General features: G+C 37.4%; 1 protein-coding gene across 1 annotated transcript in view; it reads right to left on the bottom strand.

The window, feature by feature from the left end:
* The window catches only part of CFAP54 (cilia and flagella associated protein 54), a 602,528-nt gene that overhangs the window by 403,310 nt on the left and 174,873 nt on the right, over positions 1 to 24,345 (bottom strand). The window contains 5 exon segments of the mRNA XM_042782173.1: positions 1,253 to 1,408; positions 4,721 to 4,868; positions 11,588 to 11,724; positions 20,041 to 20,226; positions 20,478 to 20,570. Of these exon segments, the coding sequence (XP_042638107.1) occupies positions 1,253 to 1,408; positions 4,721 to 4,868; positions 11,588 to 11,724; positions 20,041 to 20,226; positions 20,478 to 20,570 (720 nt within the window).

Genomic DNA, 24,345 nt, shown 5'->3' on the forward strand with positions numbered 1-24,345 from the left:
GATAAGGGGCAACTTAGGTACCAGCTTTAAGATTATACCCAGTGAGAATGAGACACCATCCTCCATGTCATGGTATACCCTCTAAATCAATGACTAGCATGTGGTACTGTCTCCCAGTAGGTAGAACATATGGATCCAAGAACCAAGAGGTTCCCTACTATTCCATCTTGGCCAAAAGCATAGGTCCCCTCCTACCCAATTTTGATAGTAATAGGGCACATGCAACAGCCATGGCCTTAGAACATAGAGAACATAAAGCAAGAGGCTCTGACACATCAGAGGTTCCTATCTGAGGCACGCCACCATGGGAGCCACCTCAAGCAGCAGATTTGCTGGCTGGGTGTGAAGGAAATCAAAACAGGCAGTAGAGGAGGGAGGTAGTGCATATCAGTTGTTGCCCTGGACCAGCTGCAGCTGTCATTTGTCCCACTGACTTTCTTCTTGTTAAGTTTCCCCAGGAAAAGAGATCAACCAGAATCCTAGAGAAGCTGTTCCCACATGGCATCAACTTACTATTCCAGTCCTACAACTACAAGGAAATAAATTCTCTCAATAACCAGGAAGCTTGGAAGAGGACCCCAAGCCTCAGATGAGATCACAGCCCCAGTCAGCACCCTGATTTCAGCCTGTGAGTCGCTGAACAGAAGACCCAGCTAGTCAGCACCCAGACTTCTAGCTCACAGAAGCTATAAGATAATGTACGAATGCTGTTTTAAGCACTAAATTTATGGTGATTTGTTATAAATCATAGACAACTAATATAATCCCTTCAGCCAGGTCTCACCTATTCTTTTCCTCTAAGTTCCAACTCCTCCATCATCAGACATCAAGTTTTGTTTTGTTTTGTTTCATTTTGTCTTGTTTTGGGGGGGAGGGATTCACAATCTCCCCCTCCCCCAGAAGGTGATTTTAAAAATAAGCTTTGGATACATACTGCTGTTTCTAACGTCATAAGAACAAGAATATTAAAATAAGTTTAAAAATCTAGAGAACTAATCTGCCGATATTTAAATATGGACTGCAACTGTGCTGTACATTTTCAAATAAACCATTTTATGTCCTTATTTATGCTTGCATTGATAGCTAATTTAAATTGTTAAAATAATTTTCAGTTAATTCTTGAAATTTCGTAATATCTACTTTTTACCCATTCATTCCTTATAAAAAAATACATTGCATTTTCTTTTCCAACATCCCTGGCTGAGTTGCTTTTTTAAAAATACACTTATCTGGGGGAAAAGAATACCCTTACCTGTACAACAGGTACCAAAACAATATTGTGATAGATGATAGGAGCAAGGAGGCCATAACATTGGGTCACAGCTTGAAGGGCATAACTGGAATCATTTAAAAAGTTGCTAAGTTCCAATGCCACTAATATTCTCTCACATTCAATCAGTCTAGCAATCTGTAAAGAAAGGCATCATTACTCAAATTGAACAAAAGTTTATTTTTTAAAAAACATTTTATTGTGTTTTAAGTGAATGTTTACATAGCTAATGAGGTTCACATTTAACACTTTTTATACAAATTGTTCCATAAGACTGGTTACAATCTGTATAATATGTCAGCATTCTCATTATTTGGTTTGTTCTACTTCCATTTATCTACCTTCCCTTCCCTCCTTGCCTTCTCATCTTTGCTTTTGGATAAATGTTACCATTTGGTCTCACATAGTTGAATGTTTAAGGGGCTTATTACTCATTGGTTGTGGTAGTTAAGTTTGTGAGTTAACTTGGCTGGGCCTGGTTGAGTGGCTGGGCAGCTGGATGTAGTATTCCCATGATGAGATTGGTAATCAGCTCCATGGTGGGATCTACCACAAGCAGCTGAGTAGCTGCCTCAGGGATGTAGTTTGCTTCCTGTATGTAACAAAAAGCCTTGGGGATAGTCTCTAGCTTATGGCACGCTTCAACCCTGCACGTAGCTGTGTCATTGCTCAGCAGCCTGACATGCTCTGCCGATCTTGGGACTTTCAATGGACTTGAATTAATGGCCTGCCATATGGTTTGGTAACATCGGGACTGTGCCCTTTTATTTGTCAACCTTGGACTTGTCAGCCTCAGCAGCCAGTAGCTGCCTGAGTGAAGAGATGCCTCTAGCTTCAGTGGGCCAGAAGCAAGAGGCAGAGCTGAAGCCCAAGGTAGAGGGGCTTTCACACAGACCCTAGAGCCTGGCACTTGGGACTCGGATTTCTAGCCTTCCGTACTGTAAGAGAATAAACTCCTATTTGTTCAAGCCATCCCATTTGTGGTATATATTCTTGTCAGAGCAGCACTGGGTATCAGAATATGAGTGATGTTGTTTCTTTTATAAGCCAGTCTATTATTTGGCTGAAAGGACCTCCAGGAGTAGCTTCAGTACCAAGTTCAAAGGATATCTAAAGGCAGTAGTCTAAGGGTCTCCTCTAGTCTCTAACAGTCCAGTAGGTCTGGCTTTTTTTAGGAATTTGAGTTTTGCTCTATATTTTTGAACAGTCAGTAGTGGTAGCTGGGCATCAGGTTAGAATAGGCCATGGTTTGTAAAGCCTATTAGTCCTATGGACTAGTTTCTTCTTTGAATCTTTGGTTTCCTTCATTCTCTTTTGCTCCAGACAAGAAGAGACTAATAGCTGTATTTTAGATGGCTGCTCACAAGCTTTTAAGACCCCAGATGCTACTCACCAAACTAGGGTATAGAACATTATCTTTATGAACTATGTTATACCAATTGATTAAGTTATCCTGTGAGCCTATGGCCCTATGCCTTTTAACCCAGTAAACGAATCCTGCAAGTTTTGTGGATATATCTAGGAAACTTCCATAACTGTGCCTCCTCTGTGCTTTATTAAATATATGGGTATATATGCAGCACACACAAGCAGAAACATAAGGTTCTTAATTTATGTCTCCCTAAGAAGAGGAAAGGATTGTGATCCTGGTGGTTTAACAACAACATAAATGTTGGCATGAACAAAATCTAAGTTCAGCAATGACTCTAACTCACCAATAATGCTGTGTGTGAATAAGAGAATGTTAGAATTAAACTTCAGAGCAGTACAAGCACCATGCACCACTAGTAACTGAAAGGAACCAATCTTTCTTTTATTAGTAAGATAAAACTTTCACTGTATATTAATGTTATAAAAAAGTCTAGTTTTAAAAAATATAAATTATAACAACTAATAGTTAAAATAAAACATCTCCATATTTCCTCCACTTCATTAAAAATTTTCATTTCCCATTTTGATTTGTGAAATAATGGTAAATTTTCAATTTTCATAGTCTGTTACTTACTTTTGCTACTTAAAAATTATTGTAAAATGCAAAGTTAGAATTTTGAGATTAAATACCACGTAAGAAAAACAAAAATCCTATTTTACTCCTCTTTTCCCTTTCCTGGGGAAAGATTTCATTAGTTTTCTACAAATACATATGAGATTATATACAGAGAAAACTTTCTGAGTAGCAATCAGGAATTTCTACTCAGCCAGCTCTTACTAGAATGGTACTCGAGCATTCTGGAATTCACGGGACTATTTAAAGATTGTCTTTATTTTCAAACTGGGTATGCTGAAAGAGGAACTGAATGTAATGCAGCAGGAGGAGGAGGGTTTGTTAGATCTTGAACTCCACATGTTTATGGAACTTGTCTTGGGCAAAGGACTATGTTTTGTTTTGTTTTTTTAATCTGCATAATCCCCAGAAAATAGCACAACCACATGTAACAGTTGACTGGTTAATTAATTAATTAATTAATAAGTGGATGGATACAGAAACGTAATGCAGTGGTTGGGGATGGTAATCAGGGAGTGAAATCAAATGTGCATGAACTGTTAAATATAAAACAAATTTGCCTTGTAAATTTGCGCCTAAAGCACAATTAAAAATAAATAAAATATATAAATCTTTACCTTAAAACAAGAAAAATAACAATAATAATAATGTGAAAAAACAGGTGGCAAAAGCCTGCATATCTAAAGTGAGTAAAGGGAAAAAGAGAGAGAAAGAGCGAGAAGCTGGTGTAAAAGAATAATGCAGGATCATTATTAAAAGCCAGAGAATTCTGGGGTTGCACAAATGTGCCTAGCACTTTTTAGAACCATTCTGAAGGAAGCCTGGGCAACCTACTTCTGTAGAGATATCACCTCGGAAACCCAGGGAGGGGTCGCTATGAGTCGAATCGACTCGAAGGCAGTGAGTTGTTTTGTTTTTTCCCTGATAGTCTGTGGATAAGAGATAGGTTAAATTTCTGTTGCTATACAGAAAGACAATATTATAATTAGAAAGAATATGGTAGATTGATGTCCAACAGCATGAAAATATGTCCAAGGCAAATTATAAAATTAAAAAGACAAGTTGCAAAACAGCAAGAGCATGATCCTATTTATGTAATAATAACAATAACACAGATTTATATATATTTATATCTGAAAAACCGGAGAAATCATATGAAAAGAAAACCATGGTATTTTCAGGAGTACTAGGATTAAAATAGGACTTACTTTATACATTATGCATTTTTGGATATGTGAAATATATATTGTGTATACAGAGGGGGAAAAAAAACATGAATGCAAGCCTTTATAACCTACGTGGAATATCAATTAAACCAGCACATCACACAATGGTCTCAGCCCATTCACAAGCCGAAACATGTAATCTCAAAAGAACATCATGTTGAAACATCAGAAAACAAATAAGAAAAACTGGCATATTTTCAATCACTTTAATTCACTTACTTGTTGAGAGGGGAAGATCTCATTGCCTTTAATATTATCACAGAAGAGGTTTTCTTCTTTGATTTTAATGTCACTTGTTACAAAAATATTTCTAAGAAAAAGGTATAAAAGGATTGATGATGTCTCTGCCAGAATGTCTGAATATAATCTGCAAGAGGAAGCAAACATGTTTATACGTAAAAATATAAAATGATTTGGCATGTGAACTCACCTTTCTAAGCTGACACTCTTAATGTCTACATAATGATCCCAATATAGCAACAAAAAGTTGTGGAACAAAAATAGCTAGCGACTGTACAGTGAGTTTAAATTAAATGTAAAGATCAACCCTGGAATAAGTTCACAATTAGGAAAACCAAGCTTCTGACATATTATGTCATGTGGTTGTTAGGTGCCCTCAAGTCAACTCCAACTCACAGCAACCCCATGTACAAGAGAACAAACCACTGCCCAGTCATGCGCCATCTTCACAATTCTTGCTATACTTGAGCCCGTAATTGTAGCCACTGTGTCAGTCCATCTTGTTGAGGGCCTTCTTCTTTTTTGATGGTGCTCTACTTTACCAAGAATTATATCCTCCTCTAAGGAATGGTACCTTCTGGTCACATGACTAAAGTGGGTGAGATGAAGTCTGTCCATTCTGGCTTCCAAGGAGCATTCCAGCTACACTTCTCCCAGAACTGATTTGTTCATTCCTCTGGCAGTCCATGTATTTCCAATATTCCTCACCAATACCATAATCCAAAGGCATCAACTCTTCTTTGGTCTTCCTTATTCATTGTAAAGCTTTCACATGCATATGAGGGTACTGAAAATACCATGGCTTGGGGTAGGTGCACCTTAGTCTTCAAAGTGACATCTATGCTTCTTAACACTTTAAAGAGGTCTTTTGAAGCAGATTTGCCTAGTACAATATGACATCTGATTCCTTGACTGTTGCTTTCTCGGGTGTTGATTGTAGATCCAACTAAAATGAAGTTCTTGACAACTTCAATCTTTTCTCCATTTATCATGATGCTGCTTGTTGGTCTAATTGTGATGATTTTTGTTTTATGTTGAGGTGTAATCCATACAAAAGATTATAGTTTTTGATCTATATCAGTAAGTGCTTCAAGTCATCTTCATTTTCAGCAAGGAAAGTTATGTCATCTGCATATTGCAGGTTGTTAATGAGTCTTCCTCCAATCCTGATGCCACAATCTTCTTCATATAATCTGGCTTCTTGGATTAGTTGCTCAGCATACATATTGAATAAGTACAGTGAAATGATACAACCCTGACTTTAAGCTATGCAGTATCCCCTGCATTCACAGTTCTGTGTGAATGACAGCATCTTGGTCCATGTACAGCTGCTCATGAGCACAATTAAGTATTCTGGAATTCCCATTCTTTTCAATCTTATCCATAATTTGTTGTGATCCACACAATCAAATGCCTTTGCATAGTCAATAAAACACAAGTAACCATCTTTCTGGTATTCTTTGCTTTCAGCCAAGATCCATATGCCTACAAGGAAGAATAGTTAATACTACTATTATTCAAATTTATGCACCAACCACAAAAGCCAAAGATGAAGGAATTGAAGATTTTTGCCAACTTCTGCAGTCTGAAATTGACCCAGCATGCAATCAAGATGTATTGATGATTACTGGTGATTGGGATGTGAAAGTTGGAAACAAAGAGGATGTTTTGGTTACCTAGTGCCACCCAGACAAGAATATGCCACAAATGGGATGGCCTTAACAAACAAGAATTTATTCTCTTACAATTTGGAGGTTTTAAGTCTGAGTTCAAAGTGCCAGGCTCTAGGGTTGGGTGAAAGCCCCTCAGCCTTGGCCTTCAGCTCTGCCTCCTGCTCCAGGAGGCAGAGCTGAAGCCAGAGGCTTTTCTTTACTCAGACAGCTACTGGCTGCTGAAGCTGACAAGCCCAAGGCTGACAAGTAAAAAGGCACAGCCCTGATGTTACCAAACCACATTATCAGGCCATTCATTCAAGTCCACTGAAAGTCCCAAGGTCAGCAGATCATGGCAGGTTGCTGAGCAACAACACAGCTACATGCAGGGTTCAAGCATGCCATAACATAGAGACTATCCCCAAGGCTTCTCCTTATATACAGGAAGCAGACCACATCCCAAAGGCAGCTGCTTGTGGTAGATCCCACCATGGAGATGATCATCAGTCTCATCATGGGAAATAGCTACCACCAGCTGCCCAGCCACTCAACCAGGCCCTGCCAAGTTGACAGACAAATTTAACACCACAGAGTAATCATTGGCGGTTAGAAAATATGGCCTTGGTGACAGAAATGATGCTGGAGATCACATGATAGAATTTTGCAAGACCAATGAATTATTCATTGCAAATACCTTTTTTCAACAACATAAATGGCCAGTACACATGTGGATCTGACTAGGCAGAATATACAGGAATCATAATGACTACATCTGTGGGAAGAGGTGATGGAGAAGCTCAATATCATCAGTCAGAACAAGGCCAGGGGCTGACTGTGGAACAGACCATCAGCTGCTCATACGCAAGTTCAAGTTGAAGCTGAAGATAGTTAAAACTGGTCTATCAGAGCCAAAATGTGACCTTTAGTATATCCCATCTGAATTTAGAGACCATATGAAGAATAGATTTGATGTCTCGAACACCAACGACAAAAAAACAGACTAGTTGTGGGATGACATCAAAAACATCACACATGAAGAAAGCATTCAAATGCTTTTATTCAAATGACAGGAAAGGAAGAAAAGACTGCAATGGATGTCAGAGAGACTCTGAAACTTGCTTTTGAAAGAAGACTTCAAAGGACAGCTCGAGAAGACAAAGTAAATTATTATAATGAAATGTGCAAAGACCTAGAGTTAGAAAACCAAAAGGGAGGAACACACTTAGCATTTATCAAGCTGAAAGAACTGAAGAAAAAATTCAAGCCTCAAGTTGCAATATTGAAGAACTGTATGGGCAAAATATTGAATGATGCAGGAGCATCAAAAGAAGACGGAAGGAATGCAGAGAGTCACTACACCAGAAAGAATCGGTCAATGTTCAACTGTTTCAGGAGGCAGCATATGATCAAGAACCAATGGTACTGAAAGAAGAAGTCCAAACTGCACTGAAGAAACTGGCAAAAAACAAGGCTCCAGGAATTGATGGAAAACACATTGCGATGTTTCAACAAATGGATACAGTGCTGGAGGCACTTACTTGTCTATGCCAAGAAATTTGGAAGACAACTACCTGGCCAACTGACTGGAAGAGATCCATATCTGTGCCCATTCCAAAGAAAGGTGATGCAACAGAATGTGGAAATTATTGAACAATATCACACACAAATAAAATTTTGCTGAAGATAATTCAAAAACTGTTGCAGCATTATATTGACAGGGAACTTCAAGATATTCAAGCCAGATTCAGAAGAGAACAAAGAACAAGGGATATCATTACAAATGTCAGATGGCTCTTGGCTGAAAGCAAAGAATATCAGAAACATGTTTACCTGTTATTATGTCATAGATACAGAAAATAAATATTGGCAAAGTTTGTGTTCTAATACAGTATATAATGTTGTTTTTTCTATCAATATAAGGAAATCATTATAGATATTGGGAAACCTGGAAAATAGCCTTAATATTTCAATTAATGAACTTCCTGAAAAATTAGTTTCATTTCAAGGAAAATTGCTCATGGTTCAAAAGAGAGAAACTGTAATCAATAGTGCCCAGCACTGGCAAAGCTGTGAGATCTGCAAAATCTTCCTACTTTGTTTTTAATTTTCCCTTCGTTGCCCTTAACCTTACTTGGTGACAAACCCTCGCTCTTAAGCTCCAGGTGTGTATACTCTCTATATGCCTTATCCCTTCAAAACGGTAAAGGATCTAACATCAGTAGATGTTAACATCAGTTGATTGCCATCGAGTCGGATCTGACTCATAGTGACCCCTCCTTGGGTTTCCGATGTGCTATCTCTACAGAATTAGATTGCCCATCTTCCTCTGAGGAGTGGCTGGTGGGTTTGAACCTCCAGCCTTCTGGTTAGCAGTGAAATGCTTTAGGCACTATGTCACCAGAGCTCCAGTAGACAGTAGGCATATCATTTGTTTCATTGCCATGTTAAACTCTTAAATTATCATTGCCAGGAGAATTTTAGTTTTCCTTCTCCTTCAATACCTACTAAACTTTCTCTTCAGCCTCATGATAAACTTCAGTACACTGATATGTACAATTTTTCCAAGCTATCACCTCCTCCTGGCTCAGTTTCACACTCTGGTCAGTCATTTCAATAATGATCTCACCAGCATTTTGGGTTCTGTCACTCCTTTGTTTTTTTCAATCATCAATTTGCCTGACCTTGAATAGATGTCACTGTCTACTTTTTCTGTCTCTGCTATGTGGTCAATCATTTACTTATCCTACTCATTCATTCTTTCTTTCATTCAAACTAATACTTAATGAACATCTATTATGTACTAGCCACCATTCTAGGCCCTGAGATAAAAAGATGAGTCAAATTGGCCCTTAGCCACAAGGAGCTGGGCTCCACCACAAATTCCTATGATCTGGTATCAGCTGAGTCGTTATTTCTTCTCAGCAATGCTTGCATTTACCCCGGCGTCTCCTTGCTCACACTCTCCGCAGTCAACATTCTAAACCACTTGTCCCTACTCCATGTGCTCTAATGTCCTCCTGGCTCTTCTACCATATTCATCATACTCAACAGCGCTTTTTTGTGTCTTCATTCTCTCCCTCTCCAGTGGCTCATTTCCCTCCACCCTCTAAATCTGTGTCCTTGACTCTACCTTGCCCCTCAGGCTTCTGCATATTTTCCTCTTCTCTTTTACACTAAACTTCACAGGAGTGGTTTTTGCTTTTTAAAATTATCCATTTTCATTTATTATTTAGTTGACTGCAAAGTGGTTTCCAGTCCATCAAGCCATTAAAATTGCTCTTGGATTCATCAGCGGCCTTCTCCTTGCCAGTTCTAAAAGCCTCTTCTTAAACCTTCACACTATCAACCTCTCTGAGGTATTTTATTGAACAACTACTCTGCCTGGCACCAGCATTTCATGTTGCAGGCCAGTCTCCTCATGGTGATGCTCTCACTTCCCTTGGTTTCTGTGGCAGTGCACTTTCCTCATCTCCTCTCATCTCCCACACCACTCCTTTTCAATATTCATCCTTAGTTCCATCTCCTGCTTTGGGCTCCTAAATGTAATCAATGACCACAGTTCAACTTTAGTTGTTGTTGTTGTTGTTGTTGTTTTACTTTTTTGCTAAGCAGTCATTCCTATGGAGCTATTAGTCATTTTCAAGATTTCAGTGATGACCTCCGTAGACAATTTCTAGATCTACACATCTAGTCTTCACCTCTCCCCTGAGAGTCAGAACTAAATATCTGAAGCAACAAATAGTCCCAAACTGGTGAAAAAAACTCTCTTAGCCAACTCAAAGTTACCTATCCAATACCTATCAGACATCTCATATACACAAAGGCATCTGCTGGAAACTGAAAATCAAAATACCTCCAATCAAATCTTTCCTACCAAAACATGGTCTTCCTCTCACATTTCCCTAGTAAATGTCATAAACTTCCCAATCAGTTAACACTATAAATCAGTTAACTTTCACTTCCTCCTTTCCCTTATCCACCTAAGTCACATAAATTCTTCGAAGCTCTTTCTCCCCAAAAGTGCTTCTCAAATCCATCCTCCACAGACCCTAACATCTTTATACATGGTAAATGCTAAGTAGATATTTGTTTAATTGAATGGAATTATATGTTTATGTGAATCAATGCTTTGCCTCTACAAGCATTTGCATTTTTAATCTCATTAACTTTGATTGAAGAATGAAAAGTGATGTCTTCTTACTAAAGGGATTTCAGGCATTAACAAGCAAGTGGAGGAGACTGTTGTTTCCAAACTTGGGACAGCTTTAAGTCACACTAATGTTCATTTCTGACATTGCTCTTAATTCTTTTAAGGAACCAAAAACCAGTTGCCTTTGAGTTGATTTCAACTCATAGCAACCCATGTATGTCAGAACAGAATTGTGTTCCACACGATGTATGTTAGAATAGAATTATGCTCCAGAAGGTTTTCAATGGCTGATTTTTCAGAAGTAGACTGCCACACCTTTTTTTTTGTTTTGTTTTGTTTTTGAGGTGCTTCTGGGTAGATCTGGACTTCCAACTTTCTGGTTAGTGGCTGAATGTGTTAACCATTTGTACTAATCATAGACTCCATTTTAAGAAAAAAAGGTGGTAAATACTGAAAGAGGGCCTGTGACTGGCAGTTCAAACCCACCAGCCACTCCTCAGAAGGAAGACTGGGAAATCTACTTCCCTAGTGACACTGCATTGGAAACCCAAGGAGGGGTCACTACGGGTCAGCTCCAACTTGACGGCACATAACAACAACAACAACAACAACAACAACTGGCCTATTTGTAGCTGCTACTGGCCTAACCCTAAAAAACTCTTCAAGCAAAGGAAAAGTCTTCTCAGTGTAAGAGGCCACTCATCAAGGCTTAACCTTAACCCTGACCTGACTTTTCTGTGTCACAGAAGTCCTCAATACATATTTGTGTTTTTTGGTATGACTGATACTACTTTGCCTGGTATCTGATATTTTTATTCTTACTTCATTCTCTTATACTCAGAACGTATCCATATTCCTCCATTGTTTTCTCTGCCTCTAGCAAGGAAGTTTCTAATAAAGACTGGAGACCTTGGAGTGTATTAGAAACAGTTTTATATGAACTAACTTAACATGAAAATGAAAATAAACTGATTCAAGGCCACACATCCAACATCTATATTTTTAACAAGCAAATTCACATTTTAAAATAACATTTTCAATTACCTTCTCTGTGTGATAGTCATTATATTGCTCAAACTGATAACAGACTGGTCATCCTGAAGTGGTGAAACAACAAAATAGTCCCAAACTGGTGAAAAAACTCTCTTAGCCAACTCATAGTTACCCATCTGATAAGCAACCTGTAATAGAAAGTACATTTTCTTAGGCAATATTTTTATTTCTGATATGCGTATCTTAAACAAGAATTCTGAGAAGATTCTACCACATGCTAATTTCACATACAGTTGTCCCCATTTGCTGTTCTGTTCTATGGGGCCATGGTAAGGTAAGGACTGCCACTTGCAAGGGAGATAGAAACATTTTGAAATCTCTTTTATTTCTAAAGTGCATGGAAATTTGAAACTCTGTAAGGATGTTTCAAATCCTCATAAGCAAAACAAAGATCACATCTGAGCCAAATTAATTTCTTTTCCATCTATCTCAGCAGTACACTCCATTTATTATAGATACTGTTATAATGAACAATCTGTTCCATGAGAAACAATCAGATTTCCCAAGCCCAAAATATGAAATATCCTCCATTCTTTTCTGGTTCTGACTGACACTTTCAAAGCCTTTGTGCAACAAAGGGTTCACAGCTGAAAAGAATGAGGCTGAGACACTTCCCAGGAGCCATGATATGTTTTAAGTTTAACACATTTAACATTAGGGGAAATAACCGTTTCCAGTAGTAAAGTCTAGAAGTTCAGGGGGGGAAAATTATCAGCATATCAACCAACATTTTTTTTTTAATATTGTTTCTTTTGGCACAATATCTGTCTTTAAAAATATTTCTAAAATCAATCTATTTAGATATGCATGGAACAGTACGAAATCTCACCAAATGAGTTACGTGCTACTTCAATCCTTTGTGGAAGCAGATAAAGTCTAAGTAAGTTCACTGAATTAAGTATGTAAATGGCATGTTAGTAGATATATTCTACTCAAGGGAATAATTTATAGGGTCAGAACTTTTCAAATCTGCCAAATCAATACTCATATAGTCAACCAGCCAATAAACTTTTATGAAGTTTCTCTGTCCTCAGCCCTGTAGGGGTAGATTCTTCTAAAACATAAGAATGGTCCCATCATCCACAAAACTATTATCAAGTTACAGAGAAACAACCTTGGAAAAGCTACAATCAATAGCATAATAATGGTGCAGGCTGAGGAAAGGGAAACGAACTCTTCATGGAGGAGGCAGAGCGCAAGCTAGACCCTAAGGCAGGGATGAAATTTGGATTGGCACACTTTAGGCAGAATCTGAAATAGATCTTGTAGTGGGAATCACCACAGCGTGTTTAGGATAGGCTAGAAAGACAGGCAAAGCAGAGTATGATTAAAGAAGGCTTTTCCTATCAAATGGAAGTATTTAAAGACATAAAGTATATGCTATTATATTGAATTCCCATTACAACGCTCTGAGCCAAACTTTAACACCATCTCTCCGTATTTTGCAGATGAAAAAACTGGGGTGGAGAGAAGTTGAGTAATTTGTACAGAACCTCACAGTCAATAAAAATAGTGGGACCAAGATTTACAGTGGTAAATGAATCACTTCCTTGAGCTGTATTTGTCAAAAGAAGGAGTTGTACCAGGTCACCGCTAAGGCACCATATATTTTAAGATTCAACAATGAAAACAACAACAGATTATGTGAAAGAGGGTTGGATAAACTTTAAATTTTCTTTCTTTTTTAAAAAATATCCTTTTTAAAATAAATATCATTTTTAAAAATAAATATATCCTTTTTTCAATTAGTGAACATTGTGAGACAAGAAAAGACACTATGATAAAATTAATGTTTGTAGAACCATGAGTTGTGGGTTTTTAACAGAGTGCTATGACATAAGCATGTTCAAGGATGACTAGCCTGGTAGTGATATGCAGAAGAGATTTAAGAGAGGATCAGACTGAAATGAAAAAGAAGCACTGAAGGAAAATGAAACAACTAGGTATGACCTACTCAATACACGACTTTCACTAGGCTTCTAGAACTCCACACTCTTGTTGTTTTTACCTTACATGACACATTCTTTTTCTAGTCCCTCCTCCTTCCCCCAATCTCTTTATAAGGGAATGCCCCAGGACTCAGTCTTTGGGCCACTCTTCTCTCTATGGTACATTCATTTCCATTGTGATACCATTCAGTCTTATGGTTTTAAAAATAAAAACTACCCTCAAATCCCTCTCCTGTCCAGAACTCTTGCTCAAACTTCAGATTGATATATCTAACTGACTACTCAACACTTCTAAATAAATAATAAATACCTTAAACTCAACATGTCGCAAACTGACCTCCTAATGTCCCATGCCCCAAATCTACCCCCTCACAGCCTTCCCCATTTCAGTTGATGTCAACTCCATGCATCCAGTTGGTCAGCTAAATATTGTAATCTTTTATTTTTATCTTTACCTTTCCATCAGGAACTTTCGTTAGTTCCTCCTTCAAAACATATGCAGAATCTGACCACTCTCAACCATATCAGTAACCATCACCCTAGCCAAGCCATCTTCATCTCTCATCAGTTCACAGCAATATACAGGTCCCTCTGCTTCCACTCTTGCCCCCTTATGATCTGTTGCCAACACAGCAGCCAGAATGAATCTTTGAAACTAGAAGTCACAGTATGGCATGCCACTAATAAAACCTTCCAATTGCTGCCCATTTCACTCACGATAAAAGCCAAAGTCCTTGTTATGGCCTAGAAGTCTGTTTAGGATATATTCTCTGACCCACCTCACTTACCTCTTACTTCTCTGACTGCTCCTCTCTGTGGGTCCCTGTGCTCCAGCCACTGGCCTCGTTGTTTCTCAAACACACCAGATGTACTGCTAGAATTCTTAGGGCTTCTGCTGTAGCTGTTGCTTCTGCTTGGAAAACTCTTTCCCCAGAGAACCACTTGGCTAACTCAACTCTGCTCAAGTCTCACCTTCTAGATGTCCCTGATCATCCCATTTAGTACTATAATCTGCCTTTCATTCTCCAGCCTCACACTCCCACTTCCCCTTGCCATATTCCACTGTTTCTTTTTTTTCCTTAGTGTTGCCATCTTACAACATAGTAGATAATTTGCTTTTTACTATGCTTATTGTTGTTACTTATCTGCCAGCATGGTGTTTTGTTCACTTTGCCTACAACAGCTATTCTCAAAGTGTGGGTCTCTGGACTACCGTTATCAGTATCACCTAGGAACTTGTCAGGAATGCAAATTCCTGGGTCCTACTCCTATTTTATCTATTAAATCAGATACTCTTGAGGTGGGGGTCCAGCAATTTCTGTTTAACCCACCCTACAGGTGATTCTGATGCACACCCAAATTTGAAAACCACTAGCATGAAGCAATGCCTGGCATAGAGTAAGCAAGCAATAAATAATATTTAAAATGAATTTTAAAATTCTCCCTTCATGGTTATCTCCTCAGTACACACAGGGGAAGACACCCAGCATTTGAATTACATTGCAGTATGGTTAATTGGCCTACGGTCAATGCCTGACTCAAACTGGTCTAATCTGGTCTCTTTTCCAGGAGTCTGAAATCAGGATTCAGAGCCATCCAGCTGATCCCTGTTTATAGCTGTAATTGAAGCATAATTTTTAAAAAAATCAAAACCTGCAATCCTTTCATCCAAAGATGAAGTAAAGAAAGCTGATCCTTAGAGAGAGAAAAATAAAGCAAATGTACAGAGAGAAACAAAAGTAAGAGAATTAATGTTGCCTGGATTCGGTAAGCATCTCACCACACAGCTGCATTCCACCTAATTCGTTCACAGATTGCAGGCTTTCAACATTTTATATCACATTATCTACCACTTAAAGAAGGAGAGTAAAAAGAAATGAGGCTATAAAGAGGAGAAAATTAGAAAATATATATTCCATAAATATTGCTCAAAAGATGTTTCCAGACAGCCTAAATTAATAGCTTCCTATGTTAAGGAAAAACCTAGTGAAGATTCACCTGACTCTATTAATGTTTATAGAATAATGTTAACTAAAAGCACAAACTAAAACTCCAAAAGCTAAGTTAATCTCAGGCATTTAGTGAAATGTCTCTATATTTTACTATAAAATATTAATGATAATATATATTTTAAAAGACATTAACCGGAAACTAAAAACCCACTCCAAAATTAAAATGTAACTCCTAAAGAAAGGTATATTTCCTAGATCTAACTTAAAAGCTGAAACTTAAGTTGTAAATTGAGCAAGTTTAATAAGGGATAAAATTTGCATTGGCCACTTAATATTATGAGAGGATATACTCATAAACTGTCACATGAACTACAGAACTGCAAATATAGTATCAATAAAGAAATGCAGGTCATTACTTCATAACACTTCTCATTATCCAAGGCGAATAGCATGGACTTAGTTTTATTAACTTTCAATGAAAGTTCCGCAAAATGAAGACCAAGCTCAAACCACTCCCTGGAGAAAAATTAGGCCTTGATGAAATAGTTGGCTCCTCACTTGGAAATAATTCCATCACTTCAAATTAGGGACATATTAAATTTCAAAGAAATCAAAATCATGGAAACCATGAAGGCAATGCAGCATGCTAAGCCAATGCTAGACAAATCCTAGCAATTTTCTCGATTTAATTTTCTTTGAAAGATATGATAATATAAAATGCCCCAAGACCTCAGTTTATAATACTAATAAACTATTAAGAGAAAAATATAATAAGACAATGGAAATGTGATAAAATTTAGAATGACCACCCACTCTATAACCATCAATAGGCTTGAAATTTGTTGCCTGAGACTTAAGTCAAGGAGCTAGTTTTCCTAATTTCTATTTACAGATGATATGTTTTAAGTGAGGCAATCACCAGTTCACATAAATATTAATTAATGACTATATCCATAACTAAAACAATAATATTGATTAAGTGCCTACTGTGTGTAAAGTGCTACAGTTAACCATTTAACATACGTTGTTGTTGTTGTTGTCATTGTTAGGTTCCATCAAGTAGGCTCTTACTCATCGTGACCCCATGTACAACAGAATGAAACACTGCCTAATCTTGCACCATCCTCACAATTGTTACTGTGTTTGAGCCCATTGTTGCAGCCACTGTGTCAATTCATCTTGTTGAGGGTCTTCCTCTTTCTCACTAATTGTCTACTTTATCGAGCATTACGTCTTTCTCTAGGGACTGGTCCTCCTGATAACATGCCTAAAGTGTATGACACAAAGTCTTACTCGCTCACCATCCTCACTTCTAAGGAACACTCTGGCTATACATCTTCCAAGACAGATTTGTTCATTCTTCTGGAAGTCCATGGTATATTTGTTAGTCTTCAACAACACCATAATTCAAAGGCATCTCTTCTTCTGTGGCCTTCGTTATTCACGGTCCAGTTTTCATAAGTATATGAAGTGATTGAAAATACTATGGCTTAGGTCACACGCACGTGATGTTAAAGTGACATTTTTGTTTTTTGACACTTTAAAGAGGTCTTTAGTAGTAGATTTTCCCAATGCAATACAGCATTTGATTTCTTGACTGCTGATTCCATGGGCATTGATTGCAAATCCAAGTAAAATTAAATCCTTGACAACTTCAATTGTTTCTCCATTTATCATGATGCTGTTTATTGGTTCAGTTGTGAGGATTTTGTTTTCTTTATATTGAAGTGTAATCCATACTGAAGGCTGTAGTTTTGGTCTTCATCAATAAGTGCTCCAAGGCCTCTTAACTTTCACAAAGCAAAGTGGTGTCATCTGCAAACTGCAGGTTGTTAGTGAGTCTTCCTCCAAACCTGATGCCTCATTCCCCTTCTTATATCTCAGCTTCTCAGATTATTTGCTCAGCATGCAGATTAATAAATATGGTGAAAGGATACAACCATGATGTATACCTTTCCTGATTTTAAACCATGAAGTATCTCCTTGTTCTGTTTGAATGTTATTGTTCAGCTCATTTACTTCATTAAAAAGACAAGAAAGAAAAGACAAAAATGAATGTCAGAAAAGACTCATAAACTGCTTTAACAGAGAATAGCTAATGTGAATGGAAGAAGTGATGAAGTAAAAGAGCTAAACAGAAGATTTCAAAGGGCAACTCAAAAAAACAAAGTAAAGTATTATAATGAAATGTGCAAAGACCTAGAGTTAGAAAACCAAAAGGGAAGAATATGCTTGGCATTTCTCAAACTGAAAGAACTGAAGAAAAAAGTCAAGTGTTGAATTGCAATATTGAAGGATTCTATAGGCAAAAAAAAAAAAAAAAAAATCAGTATCACACGCAAGTAAAATTTTGCTGAAAATAATTCAAAAATGGTTGCAGCAGTATGTTGACAGAGAACTGCCAGAAATTTAAGTTTGATTCAGAAGAGGATATGGAACTAGGGACATCATTGCTGATGTCAGATGGATCTTGGCTAAAAGCAAAGAATACCAGAAAGATGTTTACTATGTTTTACTGACTATGCAAAGGCATTTGACTATGTGGATCCTAACAAATTATGGATACCATTGCGAAGAATGGGAATTCCAGAATGATTAATTGTATTCATGAGGAACCTGTACCTAGACCAAGAGGCAGTCATTCAAACAGAACAAGGGAATACTGCATGGTTTAACATCAGGAACTATGTGCATCAAGATTGCATCCTTTCACCATACTTGTTTACTCTGTATGCTGAACAAATAATCCAAGAAGCTGGACTGTATGAAGAACACAGCATCAGGATTGGAGGAAGACTTACTAGCAACCTGTAATATATAGATGATACAATCTTGATTACTGAAAGTGAAGAAGATGTGAAGCACTTACTGACAAAGATCAAAGACTACAGCCTTGAGTATGGGTTACACCTCAACATGAAGAAAACAAAATCCTCACAACTAGGACAAAAACCAAAAAATGGAGAATTGAAATTGTCAAGGATTTCATTTTACTTGGATCCACAATGAACACCCATGGAAACAGCACTCAAGAAATCAAACAATGTATTGCTTTGGGCAGATCTGCTGCCAAAGACCTCTTTAAAATGTCAAAGAGCAAAAGACTAAGGTATGCCTGACCCAAGCCATACTGTTTTCAATCACTTCATATACTTATGAAAACTGGACAATTAATAAGGAAGACCACACAAGAACTGATGCCTTTGAATTATGGTGTTGGTGAAGAATACTGAGTATACTATAGACTGCTAGAAGAATGAACAAATCTGTCTCAGAAGAAGTATAGCCAGGATGCTCCTTAGAAGGATGAATGGCACTACTATGTCTCCCATACTTTGGTCATGTTATTAGGAGGGACCAGTTCCTGGAGAAAGATATTATACTTGGTAAAGTAGAGGGTCAGTGAAAAAGAAGAAGACCCTCCTGAGATGGACTGACACAGTGCCTGCAACAAGGGGCTCAAACATAGCAACGATTGTGAGGGTGGTGCAGGATTGGGCAATGTTTCATTCTAATGTGCACAGGGTTGCTTTGAGTTGAATCTCACTCAATAGCATCTAATAACAACAAAAGTACATTAAAGGAAAAAGAAAAAGAAAAAACACTGACATGGAGTTAATTCCAACTCACAGCAACCCAATAAAACAGAATAGAACTGTCCCACAGGGTTTCCAAGGCTGTAAATCTTTATAGAACCAAACTGCCTCATCTTTCTTCCATTGAGTAGTTGGTGGGTTTGAACCTCTGACCTTTTAGTTAGCAGCCTAATGCCTTAACCACTGCACCACCAGAGCTCTTTACAAAATTATATCCACACATAAATTTATATTATGTATTTTAAGGAGCTCTGATGGTATAGTGCCTAAGGCATTTGACTGTTAGCCAAAAGATTGGTGGTTCAAACCCACTAGACATTCTGTAGGAAGAAGACTGGGCAATCCGCTTGCATAAAGACTTACCACCTTGACACCCAGTAGGGGTCACTATGAGTTGGAGTCAACTCAATGGCAGTGAGTTTGGTTTGGTTTTTTATTATATATTTTATATACTTACGCATAGTAATATAACTAAAGAGGTATCTGAATCAGGATTTCTCAACCTCAGCACTATGTACATTGTGGCAGGATAATTCTTTGTTGAGAAGGGGTGTCTTGTGCATTGTAAGATGTTTAGTAGCATCCTTGGTTTCTACTGATTAGATGCTAGTAGCATCTCCCTAGCTATGACAACAAAAATATCTACAGTGAACTGTAGCTCTGAATGACAGCATTATAGATAACTTTCATTTTCTTCTTTGTGAATTTCCGTGTTTTCCAAATTTTCTAAAATTAATATGCATTACATGCATAACCTAGGGAGGAAAATGTTATTGTAAAATATAGATTAATCAATAAGAGAAAGAATGACTCCTATTTTATGGGACTTAACTGCAATAATGAAAAATATTTTAGGAGCTTTAGCATATCTGCTGTGATAGTGTTTCCATCAGAAATTACCTAGTAACTGCTTCAAGGAAAGAAAAAATTACAGAAGTCTCTCCTACCTGTGTCAGTAATGTCCGAGCAGTAAGAGCAGAGAGAGGTGGATAAACCAGAATTGGCTTAGTTGTCTCCCCAATAGCATCACCAATAAGCTTCCCATTTGAAGAATAAGCAGCAATTGCAAATATGTATTTTTCATTGGTTTCTAAACCTTTCACTTCAAAAATGCTTTGACCATCAGCTGGGATCTAATAATAAAAACATATTTCAAGTTACATGTGCAAAATTAAGATATGTGACTTTTCAAATATAATTAAGTAAATTTGTATGCAAAGAAACAAAATCTTTTTATTTGCTGTCAGATTTAGTTACGACTCAAGTTGAAATTAAAGAGATTCACTGAGATAATGACTTCGTAAGAAAAAAATACTCAATTGTCATTAAAGAGGTTGGTGGTAAGGTTTCCTGAAATGTAGAGGTTTTTCTTCATCTGACATACCGCTTCTCCTGAGTTAGGGAGATGATTATTGTTGAGCCTGACTTTTCCATAGCTTCCTTCTGCTTTGCAACCCAAGATGCAGTACCAGGAGACCTACCAAGGAGAGAGATGAGCCCATCACCTGTAGTCAGTTTAACAAGACATTCAATTTTTTTTTCTCTCAATGTGGCAAAAAGAATACTTTTCTAAATAAGAATGTAATTATTCGAGATTTAAAAACATGAAACCTAAGTTTACAAATACATTTAATGTTTAATCTTGGAAAAGTAAAGGCAAATAAAGGGCTAGTTTACCATGGACTACCAAGAATACAATATTATTCATTGCTTATTATTTTAACTACTATTAACTGAGCAAGGCCCTATGTGCTAAGCATTGTTAAGAAATTTACATATACTTTCTACATCGACACTATCCTTGCTTTAGAGGAAATGGGAGGCAGACATGTGAAATACCTTGCCCGTGATCACACAGACAGTTGTGGGGGTTGATGTCAAAGATAACTTTATCTCGATGGAAGAAAGATCAACACTGAAAAAAATCTTCATATTTCATTTAATAATATATGACCAAAACGAAAGTGGCAAAGAGCAAGATACTCCACTGTAGTATTTAAAATAAAATGTAAACATACACATGAAAAAAACTAGAAGAAAATGCCCCCAGATATGAAGAGCAAGAGGGCTTGAATGGTAAATAGTAATATTTGGGTAATTTTTTTCTCTCATTTATAAATTTTCTAAAACATGGTATGACTTTGATCACTTTAATAAACATAGACCAAACAAAAAACACAAATTCCTTAAAAACAACTATACATAAATTTGATTAAGTGGCTAGGCAATGGTCCTTCTACCAAGATGTCCAAATAATGGACATTCCTCACTGTACTGAATTATTCTTACTAACAAATCAATGTAGGGAAAAGGAAACAAGTTGATATCTAACGAGTTAGTTTTCTGAACCACCTATACTGTACACTAGGGTTGTGGAAAACGGTATTCCCTTTTCCCCAGAGGTTCTACTTCACAAACTCTCAACCCCTAAACTACCAGGGAAGTTCAGAAAGAAGGTAGAAGAATGTAATGCTCTGTAAGAAATAAATGCCTCTTTACAGCTTTGGCTGCCACTTCTTTCAGCTGGACAGAAAAATTCTAATGCAATCTAGTGTACACCAGTGGCTCTCAACCTTGACTGTGCACCAGAATCATTTTTAAAAAATAAAGTTTATATCCAAAAAAACAAACCAAACTCACTGACGCAGAGTCAGATCTGACTCAAAGCAACCCCTCCTTGGGTTTCTGAGGCTATATCACTATGGAGGTAGATTGCCCAACCTTCCCTCCCAGGAGTGGCTGGTGGGTTTGAACTGCCAGCCTTCTGGTTAGCAGTCAAATGCCTTAGGCACTACACCACCAGTGCTCCCTCAGTTTGTATGGAATCAACTATTTTATTAACTACAAATACCCAAGCCTGTCCTACTTCCATGATTAAAGTTTCTAGCACAAGTGTTCAAACCTACGTATATCCAAAGAAAATGTCTCTGGTGATAGCAATGAGCACGTCTATTAAGAAGAACTAGGAGGAGGCAGGAGAACTCAAGGACAGAGAGGACATTAAAGGAACTTGGAAGTTGGAAACTGGGGGAATAATCATATAATACTCAAAGAAATTTAAAAATTAACTTATCTTGATTTTGCATACAAAATAGAATACCATTTTTCATAAGAAAAACAAAACAACACAAAAACGAGAAAGACTGTTTTACGATAACTTAGATCATTATTGCTCTAAGTTAAGCACTTATATATAAACCAGTATTTGTAGGGTAAAATTCTCTCTAAAAGGAATTTTACAAACTGATTTTATACTTTTATTTTGTTCCACTGATGTTTTCATCTTCATTTGTGTAACTGCAAGAAGCCATGTATAAATAGAATCTACATAAAAGATATCATGTACGAATCATCACTAACTCAAGAAGTAAAAGTTTATAAATAGTATAAATAGCACCTGCATTTTAACTGTAAAAAAACAAATTTTAATGGAATGCATATCCCAAAAAGAGATTTTGATAAGACAAAAGATGGCTGAATTGTCAAATAAGAAAACTTATTTAAGCCCACAGCACCATCTAGTGTTGATGGGTAGGTAACAGACCATGATAATTTGCTGAAGTACACAACTCTACTAACACCAGATGTACATAAATTTCATATGATGCACTAAGTAACAAGTCCTAAAACTAAAATTCAAATACCATGATCTTACAGATTCCTATTTCCAAATATTATAAAATAAAATTAATTAATCCAAAAATTTAAATACATTAAAAAAATAAGATTTTGGTTAAATAAACCAAACTGAATAAAAACAAAGCACTCTTAGTAAGTCAAGCAGTCTTAGTTTTGTGCTGAATTTCCAAAATTACTGAAATATTATTATTAAACAGAGTCACAGAAATCTGAAGTCAAACTAAAACTGCTAGCAACAGCAGTAACACATTCATTATAGCAGAGTTATGTGTAAGGTGAATGCTACTTCTATTCCTCTAAGTGTAAGGCATTACACAGGTGGTATTGCTTCTCACTGATGTCCATTTCCCACTAGTCTGATACTCCCTAAAGGATGAAACTGTGCTTTGTGTTTATCTGTTGAACCTCAATTACCTTGCACAAATCTTGACAGATAATAGACAATAAATGCCTGGGGGATAGAACTTTATGAAAAGTCCCACCACATTTGTTGCAGGGGCTGGCGGACCCAAATTGGCAGGTCAGACAACTGGCTGTCACAAGCCCCAAGGCTGAGGGGTGAAATGGTGACAACCCAGATGCAGGATCCAGAGCAAGAGAGTGAACACTGGCCCAAGCATTCCATCGTCCAAGGTGTCACTCAAGACAAATCCCACTCTAATCCTGCTTCATTAATGTGACAGACAACTCACCCCCAAATGGGACCATAACCACAGGCATAGAGGCTAGGATTTACAATACATCACAAAAGGGAGGACTGTGGCTAGAAGGGCCACATTAAGTAATTCACTACACTGCAGAAGTTGTCAAGGATTTCATCTTACTTGGCTCAACAGTCGATGCCCATGGAAGCTGCAGGCAAGAAATCAAATGATATACTGCACTGGGCAAATCTGCTGCAAAAGATCTATCTCTTTAAAATCCTAAAATGACAAAAGTGGGCCTGACGCAAGCCATGGTCTTCTTAATTGCTTCATACACATGTAAAAGCTGGACATAAAAAAGGAAAATTGAATGCTCCTTAGAAGCCAGGATGGCAAGGCTTCATCCAGCTTACTTAGGACACTTATCAAGAGGGAGCAATTCTGAAGAAAATCATGCCTGGTAAAGTAGACGGTCAGCAAAGAAGAGGAAAACCCTCAACAAGATGGACTGACAGCGGCTGCAACAATGGGCTCAAACACAATCCACTGTTGTGAGGATGGTGCAGGACCGAGCAATGCTTTATTCTGTTACACAGGGGGTTGCCATGAGTTGGAGCTGACTTGAAGGCACTTAACAAAAAATTAGAAGTATTGGTATCTCAATGTAATTTTAATACCCACTTTTTGATGACTTATGATATTGAGTGCTCATTTAAGTGTTTTATTGGCCATTTGTATCTCTTCCTTTCTGTTGAAGTATCTGTTCAAGTCTTATACCCATTTAAAGATAATAGGATGCTGTTTGTTTTTTGTTATTGTTATTGTTGTTTAATTGTCAGGTTGTAGGAGCTCATTATCTATTCTTGATAAAGATTTTTTGTCAGACATGTTTTATGAATATTTTCTCCAGGTAGTGCCTAAGGCATCTGACTGCTAACCAGAGGGCTGGCGGTTCAAACCCACCAGCCA

This window comes from Orycteropus afer, unplaced genomic scaffold (assembly GCF_000298275.1).
Source record: "Orycteropus afer afer isolate SDZICR_OR568_19922 unplaced genomic scaffold, OryAfe1.0 scaffold00253, whole genome shotgun sequence".
NCBI classification, from domain to species: Eukaryota; Metazoa; Chordata; class Mammalia; order Tubulidentata; family Orycteropodidae; genus Orycteropus; species Orycteropus afer.